This window comes from Pygocentrus nattereri, chromosome 28, assembly GCF_015220715.1.
Source record: "Pygocentrus nattereri isolate fPygNat1 chromosome 28, fPygNat1.pri, whole genome shotgun sequence".
Classification (NCBI taxonomy): Eukaryota; Metazoa; Chordata; class Actinopteri; order Characiformes; family Serrasalmidae; genus Pygocentrus; species Pygocentrus nattereri.
In genome coordinates, this window is record NC_051238.1 from 22,025,759 (window position 1) to 22,041,788 (window position 16,030).

The window sequence follows — 16,030 nt, forward strand, 5'->3', positions numbered from 1 at the left end:
GTAGGCCTCTGTTCATAAACACAAACTAACCCAAACTAATTTACTATAAAATGAAAGTGTTTGTATTAATTCAGAAAAAAAGAAACGCGCCAGTCACGACTGCATATGTGGACATATTTCTATATTGTGCTCTATTTACAGGTTAGGTTAGTTCATCATTTAGGTAGACGTATGTATTTTTACTGCTTGCACCGGGTCAAAACAAGTTCAGAACTTTGAGCTTCTTTTGTTTTGACATGTTACGTTTTTATACACACAGAAAACAAAAGGAACGACAGATTTCTCAAAATGTAGCGGAGGAAAAAGTCAGATATTAGACTCTGAAATGTAGTGGAGTGAAAGGAAAAAGTCGCCCAGAATGGAAAAACTTAAGTAAAGTACAGAAACACGAAAAAACTACTTAAGTACAGAAACGAATTACATTTACTCAGTTACTGTCCATCACTGGATTTGAACCAAGTTTATCACTTGTATTTTACATGCTGAAAATTAAAGCTGGACACAAATAAGAGCAATTTACCAGCCTTTGCTTTCTAACCACTGGATTGGTTTTGTGTGTATGTCAGTCTAAAACAGGTTAATCTGAAATTTATAGTTATCTGCATATTATTGGTAATAATCTATATATTCACCCCACAAACAGAAACACAAAGCACATATGAATGGAATGATAAATAAAAACCATGCATTCTTGAGAATGTTGGGTTGTATTTGGAATTCTTTAATGTCTGCTTTCTCCAATACGTGAAAAATAAAAGAAACTAAAAGATTTTGCTTTATTACTTCCATAGCTACCATGAATTCAAATAAAACACAGCCAGGGGATGCCAACCATGAGGGCCCCGCCCTCCAATCTGAACATATTCCAGTCGCTCTACTGATGAGCTAAGCAAAAACAAAAAAGAAAGAGAAAAAAATAATGTGCGTAAATTGTACAATATAGTAATTCCACCCTTTCGAGACAGGGCAGGCCTAGTTTATCTCACTGTAATAAGCTACAACTTTTTTTTTTCATTCACAGTTCTTTGTCCCACTTCAAGGAACAGTTCCATCGTCCAAAGCAGATTCAAAGCTAGAAACATCGTATTCATGCAACGGGAGACAAAATAGGTGTGAAAGCTTGAGGCGCCTCTCATGTCAGCCGCACCCCCTCAGGACCAGAACAAACGTGCGAGGGATCATGGCAGTGCAGAGTAATGATGGGCCATGTTGTTGTCACAGTTGTATTTGTTGTGGCTGATGCTGAGGGGGGAAAACGACTGAGGTAAAAGCTTTGAACTGACGAGATCTACCCAGCACATACATTAGAGGGTACAATGTGATGTCAAAGAGCCTTAATCTTTTGAACAGTCATCTTCTAAACCTTCAGACGGTCAAAATCAGTGATTTTTGTAAATATAGAAAACAAAACTACATATTGTCATCTGTAATATATGATATTCAATGACATATCAATGTAAGCGTATAAGATCTTAAGGATCTTAGCATTACACCTTGGCTAGGAATCATAAAAAGATCACTACGGCAGAACTTTGTCCTGACAACCATGGTATTTAAATTAAGTCACACAAAGCAGGAAACACTGGCTGTACCTTCGAACACTGAAAATCGTGAATTCTAAGGGAAGGAAAAAACATACCTACATTTGACGTACATTGCTATATGACAAATGGTTACAGAAGTGCTTCACATTCCACACAACAAAATGAATGGGCCATCACAACAAAACCAAAAAGCCTTACATGATGTTTGATGTCAAAATGATACGAGACTGAAGGGTTTTTGAATGTAAGATGTACTGTGAATGTGTGTTGACGTCGGGCCTTACAGATATAAGCGTCACAGTGGAGACCCTTTGGCACTAAGAAGCATAGTATGTTGTTTCTGTGAGATTGGGCCAGGACAGCATGATATGCATCCAAGGCAAGTACGTATTACGTATGTTGCATCTGCAGTACTGTTTAACCAGTCAGGTATCTTAAAATTAGGAAGAGTGTGCACACATTCCACTGAGTGGTACCATGATTAACCTATCAAACGTTACCTGAGTCCTCTATTTGCATGTGGAAGGTAAGGCTCATCAATTCCGCCGCCTATTTTTGCGATGACCAGGAGTGAACTTCATTAATATCACTCATCCAAGGTTGTATCCAACGGGAGGAAATGCATGTCAACAATTTCCCCAATAACTCCTACGTCCTCAGTTTCTCTCCTCGCTTATCTCTTTTACAAAACAACCTTTCTTTGTCTATACCTAAAGCATATTTCCCCCAAAAATACAAAAGTTTGTTCCATTTTGGAAAATCTGAGAGTGGAGCTCCAGTTCCCTACCAAATGAGGCTCACTTCCGGATTGTAAGCTTCTTCCTGCTGGTGTGAGGAAATGCTGAGAAAACTGACCTGTACTCCAGAGTCATGGAGTGGTCAAGAAGTTGTCTCAGCATATAACTAATACAAGCTAACATGATGCTATGTAAAGCAGAGAGCATTTGATTCTGGTGAATCACCATGTTCAGGTAAAGCTGCTTTTAACAGTCTACATAAAGCTCTCAGTTTTAAGGTACGCTTAATAAAGTGTACCAAAGTAATAATTTAAAAAATAAATGTGTGTGCCTTTTTGTCTTTCCTGGAGGACACATTTGTATTGGGAGTGATTAAATTAAGACTTGACTTGAGACCACAGTTTTAAGACCAGAATTAAACTACATGCTGGGAGTAGATTCGCTCCAAAGATGGCACAGCTATCTTAATTGGTTGGCTTTACAGAACACAATCTCTTTGTCTAAAGGCGCTTAAAAGGAAAATAAAGGGGAGCTGAGTACTGAATATTCTAGGCAAGTTCCAAATGCAACTGCAAGATCATCCATTCACAATCTTATGCACTACTAAACCTAACAAGACTACCAAACCTGTATCATAGGTACAAAGCACACTGTGAAGATAAAAAGTGACAGTTTGGTAATGTGCTGGTGGTTGTAGTAGTAGTTGCTGTGTAGGTTTTGGGAACCACAGGTGTTACCCCTGTCTGCCTTGCATACCAGTGTAAAAGAAAGGAAGAAAGGTCAGTTAATAAGTACTAATTACATGTTAAAACAGGAAAGCAAGATGAAACACCTAAAACAACTAAGTTACCCACAGCATAAGATGCAAAGTAAAACATCAACACAAGACTAGATTGACAAATAGATCTCCCAGCTTCTTCTGGTGATAGGTCATAAACACGAGAAACATGAGTGGGAAGTTGAGAGAGAGAGAAAGTGTATGGGGAGAAGAGGACGAGGCAGAGAAGGAGAGAGAGTATCTAACAAACAAGTTAGAGGTGTTTGGACACAACTTCGTCAGATGGAATTTCCAGGCACTGGTATGAGTTTGGGCTTAAAATGAACTGGTGGAAGGTGTGGTCAGCCTTTTCCCAATGTAGACCCTAGAAAGAACAGAGTACATACATTTATAAATATTTTAGATTAATAAACTGTATCTAAACCAGAGGTCTTCGAATCGAGACCTCGATTCCAGTATTCACTCCTCGGTTTCATTGATAGGTATGACACTGGGTGGCCAATCAGTTTCATCAGTGGTTCAATTAAGTACCACTCAAAACAAAACACAGCACTGGACACTGGATTCAAGGTCGAGATTTAAAGACCTCTGAACTATCACCTCTTTTTGAAACCTCTGTTAGATAGATAGATAGTTAGTTAGATGGATTTCCATAGTTAAGGCTCTGTCTTTCTCAGTAATACCTCACTGCTCTCTCTAATGTTCGCTTAAACTGATTTTATGCTCATTTAAGGTCACATAAAGCAGTCAGCTTTCTAACTTGTGTTGACACTCACCCCAGTCCCAGGGCGAGAATGTGAGAGAGCAGCAGAGAGGGTATGAACACTTTGAGGAACTCAGCTGAGAAGACCCCTCCTTTCTTCATGGCACCAGTCTTTCTCATACTCAGAGAGACTGAACCGGAACGCTTTGGGTGTCGGAACTGGAACTCCCTGAGAAAAGCAGACCATTTCGAATGAGTTTCGAATGGGAATATCCATATTAACTTTAACAACTATTATGCATGGAAAATGGATTTTGCCTTAAATAATCCATACTCACATTGGAAACGCAACCATTAATAGAAAATTGAAGTAGTATTTTAAAATATGCATTTGAGTTTGAATAAAGTCCAAAATATGCTGCAAAATGTAAATAAAAACATGCAATGCAATGTGCAAATAAATAAACTCTATATTTAACTGAAAATTGTACAAAGACAACAAATCAAATGTTGAAAATAAGATTTTTATTGTTTCTTGAAGAATATATGCCCATCTTGAATTTGATGACAGCAAAAATTTTCGAAAAAGTTGGGACAGGGGCATGTTATCACTGTGTGGCATCACCTCTTCTTTTAATGACACTTTTAATGTAAATGTTCGGGAACTGAGGAGACCAATTGCTGTAGCCTTGAAAGTGAAATGACGTTTTCCCCATTCTTGCTTGATAAGGGGTTCAGCTCTCAACACTTCAGTCTCCTTTGTCTTATTTTTTTCGTTTTATAATGTGCCAAATATTTTCAGTGTGTGATATGCTGTTGCAATACATGCATAATCTGTGGGTTTTTTTGTTTTTATAAACATTACCAGCTGTTTATTTCCCCTGTCATAACTTTTTTGAAATGTGTTGTTGGCATCAAATTCAGAACAGGCATATATTTGAAAAACAGTACCATTTCTCAGTGTAAACATTTGATCTGTTGTCTTTGTATTATTTTCAATTAAATATAGGGTTCAAACGATTGGCACATCATTACATTCTGTTTTTTGTAAACAGGGTTTTACATTCAGGGTCACTCACTTGGGAGGTATATTTTCAGGTCGACTGGACCAGTCTGCCACCCAGCTCTCGCCTTTATTCATGAGGATGTCGTCCTCTCTGTCCTTCTCCAGGCTGTCGTCATCTGACTGCATAGAAGAACAGCAACAGAAAAATAGAGACCATCTGCAATGTTTCCTGACAACGATGAGACACATGTCTATGTGCAGTCAGGAAATAATCACAACCTACACAAAATGATAAATAAATACATCAATTGCTTGTTAACACAAATAGCTAATCAGCCAATCAAATGGCCATAATTCACTGCATTTAGGCATGTAGAGGTGGTCAAGACAACTTGCTGAAGTGCAGACCGAGCATCAGAACGGGGAAGAAAGGGGATTTAAGGGACTTTGAATGTGGCGTGGTTGTTGGTGCCAGACGGGCTGGTCTGAGTATTTCAGAAACTGCTGATCTACTGGGATTTTCACACACAACCATCTCTAGGGTTTACAGAGAACGGTCCGAAAAAGAGGAAATATCCAGTGAGCGGTCAGTTGTGTGGATGAAAATGCCTTGTTGATGTGAGAGGTCAGAGGAGAATGGGCAGACTGGTTCCAGATGATAGGAAGGCAGCAGTAACTCAAATAACCAACCAAAATCTCTGAGGAACGTTTACAACACCTTGTTGAAAGTGTGCCACGAAGAATTAAGGCAGTTCTGAAGGCAGAAGAGGGTCCAACCTTTTACTAGCTCTCTAAGCCATGAGTGGCCAAAGAATCTCTAAAGAACACAGCTGAATTGCAGGTGTTAGTTACGTTTTGGGGTCAGAATGTTTCCCAAACTACAATCATCATGTACATAGTCAAAAGTTGTTAAGGTGGGTTGCCAGCAGTGAGCCTCTGCTGTCAAGGACCTACAAACTCAGACATCTACAGTTGTTTTTAGCATAAAACACTAGAGGTAGCATAGACACAAAGACAGTCATGCAGAAAAGTACCTCATCTTTACTGTTATATAAGTATAGAGCTGGATCTGTGATGTCGTAGAGGCGTTCTTCTTCCAAAGGCCCTTGACAACTTCTTCAGAAGCATGGTACAATGGACTACCAGCAGATAAAAAATCAAAACCTGACTGCCTCAGTCAGGAAGCTTAAACTAAGCCCACCTCAAAGTGAACATAAAAATGGTTCACTGACCACAGAATCAGGTTTTGCTATCCCAGTAGTAACTTAAACCCTCAGAAAAATAGTAGGATGAGCTAAAGAGGAGAATCCACAAGCATGAACCTCGGGAATCTGAAAGATCTGGAGAGATTCTGTAAAGAGGAATGGTTTCAGATCCCTTCCTGTGTGTTTTTTCTTCTCATTAAGCACTGTGAGAGAAGAGTCAGAGCTATTATCTTTGCAAGGACAGGCTGCACAAAGTGGTAAATGGAGGGATGCAAATCATTTAAGGTAAGAAGGTTGCAGATGTTGACAAGTTTAGGAAGGGGTTTGAGAAGTATTTCTAAAACATTAGAAATCAATCCTTCCACTGTCTGGTACATCATCTATGAGTATGTATGATTTAAGACCACTGCCAACATGTCCAGGTCAGGTGGCCCCAGCAAATATAAACCAAGAAGGGACTATAAGGATCGTATTGGGGCAGTCATGGGCTGGAGGTTAGGGAACCAGCCTCATGACCGGAAGGTCGCTGGTTCGAGCTCCTGAGCCAACAGCACATGACTGAGGTGTCCTTGAGCAAGACACCAAACCCCAACTGCTCCCCGGGCATTGTGGATTGGGCTGCCCACCGCTCCCGGCAAGGGTGCTCACTGCCCCCTAGTGTGTGTGTGTGTGTGTGTGTGCTCACTAGAGTGTATGTGGTGTTTCACTTCCCGGATGGGTTAAATGTGGAGGTGAAATTTCCCTGTTGTGGGACTAATCTTAATCTTAAAATGCTAAAAGAGGTCTTGAAGAACATCAGATTTCATCACAGCTGTGTATGCATCTACCATTAGAATGACACAACACAAATTTGCCTACATGGGAAGTGTGCCAGGAGGAAGCATTTGCTGTTTAAAAAGAACATCAGGGCAAGACTAAAAATTGCCAATCAATGTGTAGAAAGGACCACAATGTCTGAAACAATGTGCTTAGGACAGGCAAATCAAAAATGAAAAAATGGCCATAGTACCAGAAGCCATGTTTGGTGAAAACTGCATTCAAACAAAAGTACCTCATACCAAACATATAGAAAGCAAGAGTTTTTAAAAAGACAATTCAAGTGTTAATTGCAATTATTTATCTGGCAGTCATCTGCTAAAACTTCAGGCCTCTTGCTCTTACCTGACAATCTCTCTCACTGGGCATCTCCACATCAAATGTGATCAGACCCTCATCATGTTCAGGACTGTGGGGTCGGGGAGGACTGTAAAGTACACAAAACAGACAGAGAGAGTGATATATTAATCACAGATATTCTAACAAAGGTGATCAGACATGACAAGCAAACCTGTATACACTCACCAGCCACTTTATTAGGTACACCTGTTCAATTGCTTGTTAACACAAATAGCTAATCAGCCAATTACACGGCCACAACTCAGTGCATTTAGGCATGTAGAAGTGGTCAAGACAACTTGCTGAAGTGCAGACCGAGCATCAGAACGGGGAAGAAAGGGGATTTAACTGACTTTGAACGTGGCGTGGTTGTTGGTGCCAGACGGGCTGGTCTGAGTATTTCAGAAACTGCTGATCTACTGGGATTTTCACACACAACCATCTCTAGGGTTTACAGAGAACGGTCCGAAAAAGAGGAAATATCCAGTGAGCGGTCAGTTGTGTGGACAAAAATGCCTTGTTGATCTGAGAGGTCAGAGGAGAATGGGGATAGAAAGGCAGCAGGAACTCAAATAACCAACCAAAATCTCTGAGGAACATTTCCAACACCTTGTTGAAAGTGTGCCACGAAGAATTAAGAATTAAGGGTCCAACCTTTTACTAGTGTACCTAATAAAGTGGCTGGTGAGTGTACATACTTAACAATAATATGACTACCCTCAGCACATTTACAGCAAAGAAATATGAAGTGATTCTTGGTTAGTGGTACATCATTTAATCTAAAGAAACAAAAGGATTTCCTAAAAGCTCTTATGGCCCCTTGAAATCCTTCAAATCCACTGACAGGGCTGTCTGAGGTGCTGACAGTGAGTTTAATGCATCCACTGGCAGGGTTTAACCTCAAACTCTAAATGAGTGTACTTTATTTTGGCCTTGCCTGTGGCTTCATTGGCAAAAACAAGTTTGCCCCAAAAGCACAGTGGGCAATCTATGTGCCTTCTCCTCTCACTGCTCTCTTCTTTTTCAAATGAGCTAATTTATGACTGATGTAGTGGTCGTTTGACCACCTCTCTGTTAAAAAAAAGGCCCAAACAAGGTGCTGTTGATTCAGATCTACACTTCAGGCATGAATCTCTTTATCTACACTATAGGTCACAAGTACTGTTGCATGGCAAAACATGTGGCCTTTGTGTTTCTTGATAAAACTGGTCTGCCTACATGGCTACTTTTCTCTCTGTTCTCTTACCTGTTACAGGAGGAGCTGCTGGGGCTGGACTCATGCTGAGCATCCAGCAGGATCTTCTCCATGTCTCCATTATGGATGGAAGAGGATGAAGGGACATGCTCAAGGCCGCCAGCCAGGCTCTCCTCCTCCACTTCCTGCACAGCCTGCAGGGGAGCTGAAGCCTCGCCTTCATTTCCATTGCTTGCAGAGGAGGCCAGGCTGGGGGTCAGCTGCTGGGACACAGGCCCTGTGTTCCCATTCAACTCCAACTCCACCCACGAGCCTGAGAAACCAACCAAGGAAAGGCTGAATTTTACATGCCTCTATGTAACAAGCAACAGGGGTCACGTGAAGAGAGGAGTAGGCAATATAACAAAATGTTATCAATGATAAATTACCAGGCAATAAACTTTTCCGAGTATAGCATGTATATTGTCAGTAATTATAAAATATGGAACAACTCCATATATTAAAAGAGCCCATGTGCAACACAACGCCCATGGGCCAGGTCAGGCCCATAACACAAGCCTATCCATTAAATATAAACAAATATTTCTAACTTTTATTTTCTATTCTAATTGCTGCATGAAAATCTGGCATGTACTGCAATATGATGTATATTCCAACCCCCTTCCCCCAAAACAATCTATGGGACAGCAGTCACACCACCATTTCACTACACCAGTTATACCAAACACACTAGCTATGTTTCCACAGCAGCCCAACCAATATAAACACACAGCTTGCTTTAAAAAAAAACCCAAAAAACACCTATTTCACTAAAAATGGACAGCAAAGGCTGGGGATTTGAAGACAGGTAGGAGCTATGCAAATGTCTTTTAACTTTCAATAAGGATCTTCCTCATTTTCGGGGGATGGTGTGGCCGAATACCACACTAAGTGCTAAGCAGAGACATCAGAAAGTGGCAGAGATGAAGAAGAGCGCTCTCTGGCCCACAGATTTGTTAAGATTTTTTTATATGGCGGTTTAGTTTGACACCCCTGGTTTAGACCAAGTATAGAGAGCCTGTTTACAACATGAACCAGTGTGAATGGATAAACTGCATAGTAACAAGTTATTGATTGGATATTAGCCCACCTCAGTGCCATTATCTATAATAATCAATTCGTTATTTACACCGATCAGGCGTAACATTATGACCACCTCCATGTTTCTACGCTCACTGCCCATTTTATCAGCTCCACTTACTAAATAGGTGAACTTTGTTGCTCTGCATACTTTGTTAGCCCCCTTTTACCCTGTTCTTGGTCAGGTCCTCCCTGGACCCTCACAGAGCAGGTACTGTTTGGGTGGTGGGTCATTCTCAGCACTGCAGTGACACTGACGTGGTGGTGGTGTGTTAGTGTGTGCTGTGCTGGTCTGAGTGGATCAGACACAGCAGTGCTTCTGGAGTTTTTAAACACCTCAGTGTCGCTGCTGGACTGAGATTAGTCCACCAACCAAAAATATCCAGCCAGCGGTGTCCTGTGACCACTGATGAAGAAATAGAGGACGACCAACACAAACTGTGCAGCAGCAGACGAGCTACTGTCTCTGACTCGACATTTAAAAGGCGGACCGACAAGGTAGGAGTGTCTAACAGAGTGGACCGTGAGTGGACATTGAGTGGACACCGTGTTTAAAAACTACAGCAGCACTGCTGTGCCTGATCCACTCGTCTTAGCACCAGGATGTTATATAAACAAAGACACTTTATTTGCAAACTTGCCCAAAAAGGGGAGGAACCCTTAAAAGCAGGCTAGTATACACGAGACATTGTTCATATACGAAGTCAATTAACAAGAGATTACACTGTGCTGTGTGCTTTAGCATATACATGAGACATGTCTGGGTACCGCCTGACCCTTGCTGTTGCTAAGCAACACTGTCTATGGGCAGAAGCACCTCTTACATAAGAGTCACTGGCAAAGCTATGTTTTAGACATGTTTTATAAATGTCATTTATATTGCGGTTGCTTTCTTGGTATGTTATCCTTTTAGAATGACTCCATTGGCTATTCAATTCTGGCCTAAGATATTACTGAGATCAAACAACCAAGACACAATCGCCTCAAAAAAACAATACTGAAGTACGGGCACAAGACGGATATTTCCTTCAACCACAAAGAACATGAATAGGACTGGACTAGAAACAATAAGGACCTGACATTTACATGAAAGGCCAATGCTTCTTAAACAACAAAAAAGGGGCTATCCCATGGTCTTGGTGCAAGTTCGGAACAAACAGTAAGGAAAAGTTGGCAAGCTTCCACTGACTAAGCACTGGGCCGCCATCTCTGCTTCAACATCCGGATCTGATCCTGTAGATAAGACCGCATCCTTCATTTCTTCACACTTTTTTTTGTCTTTTTCAGCCAACACTACTGTAGGGCCTTCTTGTATTTACCCACAGCTAGACCAGTTGCCATGGCAGTGTATGAGTCCAACATTCCACAGGCTTTTCATCAGAGAGGCATCATTTGTCACCCTGCATTAAAACAATAAAACCTCGGGGATACACTCCGCCCAGCTGCCTCACAAAAGACCATGGAGCCGAGCCTTGCTGTGCTCATTTACTGACCTAGCTGTCCCACAGCCCTCTTGATTCTGACTGAGATAATTATAGCAAAGCTGGGCAAAATACAATATTACAATTAAGTCCTACAAACATCAGGCACATTTGAAGTTATTTAGTTATTTATTTTCTTGCATTAGATTTCGCCGGCGATGACAATATGAGCGAAGATATGGCTAGATCAGTCCACTGGGTGAAAGCTCAATTTGCTCAAAAGGAGGCTTGAGGAGCTTCAGGAGAAAGGGTTAAATGCCAAATTCCTGAACAATACAAATAAAATCACTACAGAGAAATATTAACTCCGTGTTTGCAAACAGATTCGGGCCAATACATAATATATATTATTACTCCGATGCAATTCAAGCCATGTGGGTCAAGTTACACAACAGCCTGTTTGGTGGCTTCTGTCGCTACTGGTTGCGACGGCCCTACTGCCTAGCTTCCAGACGAGCTTTAACGGAATCCGCCGCAGGATCAGCACGGGGAGGGGAAGAGGATTATGTAATCTCTGGCGTGCTGTGCTGAGGTAAATCAAACTGCTCTCTTTTCCTCTTTCTCTCTCTCTCCCTAAATCCAACCCCCACTATCTCTGTAACCCAGTTCTGTCTGTGTGTGCCACGAAGGTCGCTAAGCCTCCCACAGTGTGTCTCGACACCCAGTTCAGGCTGGGAAGCATGGCGACATGTCATGTTTACAGATTTGCCCTTATGGAAAGCTCTCCAGTGTTAGATGGAAAGGTCAGGGGAACTTATTACACTCCCAATGACATGGGTTAGGGTTCTTCTACCAAGGAAATTTGCATCCATTACATAAAGAAAACTGTGTTACTTTTGCGCAGTGTTTTTTTTTTTAACAAAAACTTTTTTTAATGATTTAATGTACAATATTTCTCAATTTTAGGACAAAACTAAGTTCCTTTTTTGGATTTACAGAACATATACATTCATGAACTCTGATTTTAACGTCATTACATTTCATTTTGCTGCATTTTGATTAAAAATATATCGAACATTTTTAAGTTTAAACATTTGTTTCCTGCTTTTAAATCCAACAAATTGTCCTCTTTTGCCATGAAAATGAATTAAATATTAGTAACAAAAAATGTATTCAACTGATCATTTGTTTGCATCCACACACACGATGTCGGCCCTGTTAATGCGTCTTTGTCCCTTCCAAATGTTCTAATAACTCCTAAATTTAGGATGACTCCCGTGAAATGTCATCATCTGAATCTGATGAAAAAGATGAAGTCTTACTATTTGTATTATTTTTGTCCATTTTTGGATAGTGTTGTCCATCTAATCATGTTGTCCCTGTTATTTTAATTTAACACAGATTAAGTGTTATTTTATTACATTTCCAAACATAACAATAAACATATATTATGTCCATTACCACATGGGCATCATATGGTTTAACAGCTTTCAACACAAGCTGAGTAATAGCTGACTTAAGCCCAATCCCATTTCTTCTCTTTTACCTTTACCCCTCGTTGTCCAGTGTCACCTTTGCCCCAAATGGGACAAAAAACCAAAAGCATTGCTTCATTAACAGCTACCAGCGGTGCTCTGTAGGCGACCCGGCCCGACTTCAGAGAAGGGGATAGCTCAGTAACCTCGCTGCTGGGTTTTGGTCACATTTAGGGCATCATATGCTTTCAAAGACAATCATTTATCATCGCCCACTGTTAACTCTTTGGTGATACGAAGCTGAAGTCAACTTCTTGTTCAAATTCTCCCGCTCCACCTTAAACGGTGTAAAAGTTACATTCTGCAAAAACCTCAGAACTGCTGGACTATTTAAGGTGGAACAGGAAAGCTAGCTCTCTACCTACCGACACATAAGCATGCTATTAGCGATTTCTAATGATTGTTATGAAGACCATAATACATCAAACGTCATTAAACTAATACAATACAGTTATAATACAACAAAACATGGGACACCATACCCCTAAACGTGAACTCACTAAACAGAGGGCTAAGTGGTAGAGACAAAGGGTGAAATGGGATTGGACCTTAGACTGAACCTAAAGCCTGTTATTGTTGTTCTATTAAATTCTGCATTAAATGGGTTCTTGTTATCCAAAAGGAATGATTTGCTTTTAAATCTGCATTAGGGATATATGATATTTAAGGAAATATAGATTTGGTCTTTACAGCAACTACTGTAACAGGGTTGATGCATTACACCATGTATTTGCATTACAAATGTATACTACTTTAAGAATACAAGTGCTTGAGGTGAGTAATCATTTGTTTCTGGAGGGTCAGTGGGTACCTGTCGACTTTGACCATTGAGCTCTCCTGCTTCCGCCACCTGCCTTGGACTAGCTGCCTGGAAAACTGCATTGAAGTTTTCATGGACTCTTCGCTATTGCTACTACTAATACTACTGCTATTAATATTAATAGTATAATAACTCTCTAGGTAGTCTGACCAGAGGAGGACGGGTTGTGAGCCTTGGTTCCTCCCAAGGTTTCTTCCTCAGCTCTGAGGGAGGTTCTCCTTGCCACCGTCGCCCCTGGCTTGCTCACCTGGGGGTTTTACATTCATGTTAAAACTGTCTTTTCTGGAATTCTGTGAAGCTGCTTAGTGACAACATCAGATGTAAAAAGCGCTACAAATAAATTTGATTAGATTTGATGATACCTAATCAGTTACAGTGCAGAAAAAAAATAGTTTTTTTTTTTGAGAAGTTGCAGGACACAAATCGTCCTCTTTCGTTAGAACGACCCAGTAACGGTCATCAAAGGCTCTCCCATCTCAAAACAAGAGATTACTTTGTAGACCATATGCAGGCTGAGTAAACAAAAGCCAGAGCTAATGACTTTAAGCTCTAGCCAGAAACATGTGTAGACATGTTCCTCTCTGGCCACACAGACTGAAAATGAGTCGCTAATAAACATCTGTTTACATGTTTAAAGTCAGTACAGGCATCTGTAACAAGATGAGACGCTATGTTGTGTAATCCAGTTTAATATAAAGACCTCTTCTTACTAAACACAGACACAGACAGATACAACAATTTATTATTCAGGTCCATTTCTCACATAAAGTATTCATGTTTGGTTTATGTAATCTGCCACTGCAGAGAAACAGAATACTTTCTAAAACTGTCCTTGATAGCTTTAAATGAAGTGTAGCAGATTAACCTCAGGATTAGTGCTGACTTACTAATATAGTGGATAATAAATGTCCGTGTTTTGTGCCTGCCGGTGTGGCGTTATTCAAAGATGCAGCATAAAAACTACTGACAGAGCTAACTCATTAACTCATATGGTGAGGTCTAATATTGATGGGCACATTTCAGCCTTTTAGCAGCTTCAAATTCCCCCTCACAAAACGTCTACTCATGTCCACACACATACACTCGCCGGCCACTTTATTACTACTGGGATTTTCACGCACAACCATCTCTAGGGTTTACAGAGAACAGTCCGAAAAAGAGGAAATATCCAGTGAGCGGTCAGTTGTGTGGACGAAAATGCCTTGTTGATGTGAGAGATCAGAGGAGAATGGACAGACTGGTTCCAGATGATAGAAAGGCAACAGGAACTCAAATAACCAACCAAAATCTCTGAGGAACGTTTCCAACACCTTGTTGAAAGTATGACATGAAGAATTAAGGCAGGTCTGAAGGCAAAAGGGGGTCCAACCTTTTACTGTACCTAATAAAGTGGCAGGTGAGTGTATGTGTTGATCTGAAATCAGCATTTAGCCAGATTTTTTATCATTTACATGTCTAGGGAAACAAGGTAGGCTTATACGAGGAGGGACGAAAAGCAGACAGCTGGGTGAAACAGAGGGCAACAGTGAGAATCTGCTCATTTAAAGGCCGCGGAGGGACGAAGTTTAGAGACTAACTACATAACTCGCTGTTACATCATAAAACCGGCTGTGTCTGTCGCACCAAACCACAGCAAGTCAACGTGCATTTTAACACTTTCTTATGTGCATGTTTTTATTTTTCCCCCAGACATTGTAGAGATATTCTGCATGAACATTAAAAAACGCTATTAGATCTCACTGTTCTGCGCTGCTAAGCTTCATGCTGGGATGAAAAAAGCCTTTGTCAGACAGTAAATGCAACCAAAACACAAAAACGTGTAGGTTAGAAGTCAGAATAGTAACGTACAGAACATTTAACTCAAGAGAAAAAACACATATCCAACCAATCCCTAAAGCTTCTCCATGAAACTGGAACAGTCGCCTAGTTGTTTACAATTCCCCGCCCCCGCCCCCTTTTTCCTCAACAACACCCCCCCCCCCCCCCCGCCTTGTTTTGTATCTTGTTGGCTCCGCCTCCCGCAAACCGCTAATACACTATTTGAACCACGATTGGTCTACGGTCTGTCAATCACCCCGCCTTCCCGCCCCAGGCTTCACGCTACGCATTCCTATTGGTGCCCTTGAATGACGCGACTGCGCTTTCCCGCCTCGACCCCGCCCTGCCTGCGCGGGGAGGAAATTCCAGCTACTGCCGAAGGGAAACAAAAGGCGTTGCATAATCGCGTTTAAAACCTCGAGTCAGAGAATCGCAGCGATAGACAGAGAAAAACAACCCGCTGCGGCTTAAATCTGGGCGAGTCCTGCAGTCGCGGCACATCATAAACAGTCCTACCGTTCAGCCCGGGCTCCTCGTTGTTGTTCTGCTGCGCGGCGGCTGCGGCGGACATGTTGCCTCTCCAGTCACTCGCGCGCCCTCCTGCACGCGAGCCTTCGCGGCCCCACCTGAACTGCGACGTCACCGGCGTTGACGGGCTGTTCGGTTCAGTTCATCGAGCCGACTCCTTCGGAATGTCCGACTCAATGATTCACTGATTCGCACAATCGGTTAACGACGGTAAGATGTACGCGGCGTCAGAGTGGCGGCGAGGACCCACGGTGGCCACGCAAACTTCGGCATTTTACTTATCCGTCCAAAAGGACCAATGAGCCTTACAAACGTCCTCCGAGATGTAAATGTAAAATGGGTTTTCTTCGGGTGCTGTTTTCCCCTGATAACGCCCTGTTTCTCTCTATCTCTCCGCCAATGACAGACTTGCAAAATCGTTTTCCCGTCCAAAAGCAGTTCAAATCACACCTGAATGACTTTGTTT

General features: G+C 41.5%; 1 protein-coding gene across 1 annotated transcript; it reads right to left on the reverse strand.

The window, feature by feature from the left end:
* Positions 1-700: 700 nt before the first annotated feature.
* On the reverse strand, positions 701-15,709 carry bnip3la (BCL2 interacting protein 3 like a). Its single transcript, XM_017702767.2, has 6 exons — positions 15,553-15,709; positions 8,375-8,636; positions 7,135-7,216; positions 4,842-4,948; positions 3,836-3,991; positions 701-3,423 (listed from the first exon to the last, which is right to left on the reverse strand). The coding sequence occupies exons 1-6, from the start codon at positions 15,605-15,607 to the stop codon at positions 3,375-3,377; spliced, it is 711 nt and encodes a 236-aa protein (XP_017558256.1). The 5' UTR covers positions 15,608-15,709; the 3' UTR covers positions 701-3,374.
* Positions 15,710-16,030: the final 321 nt, after the last annotated feature.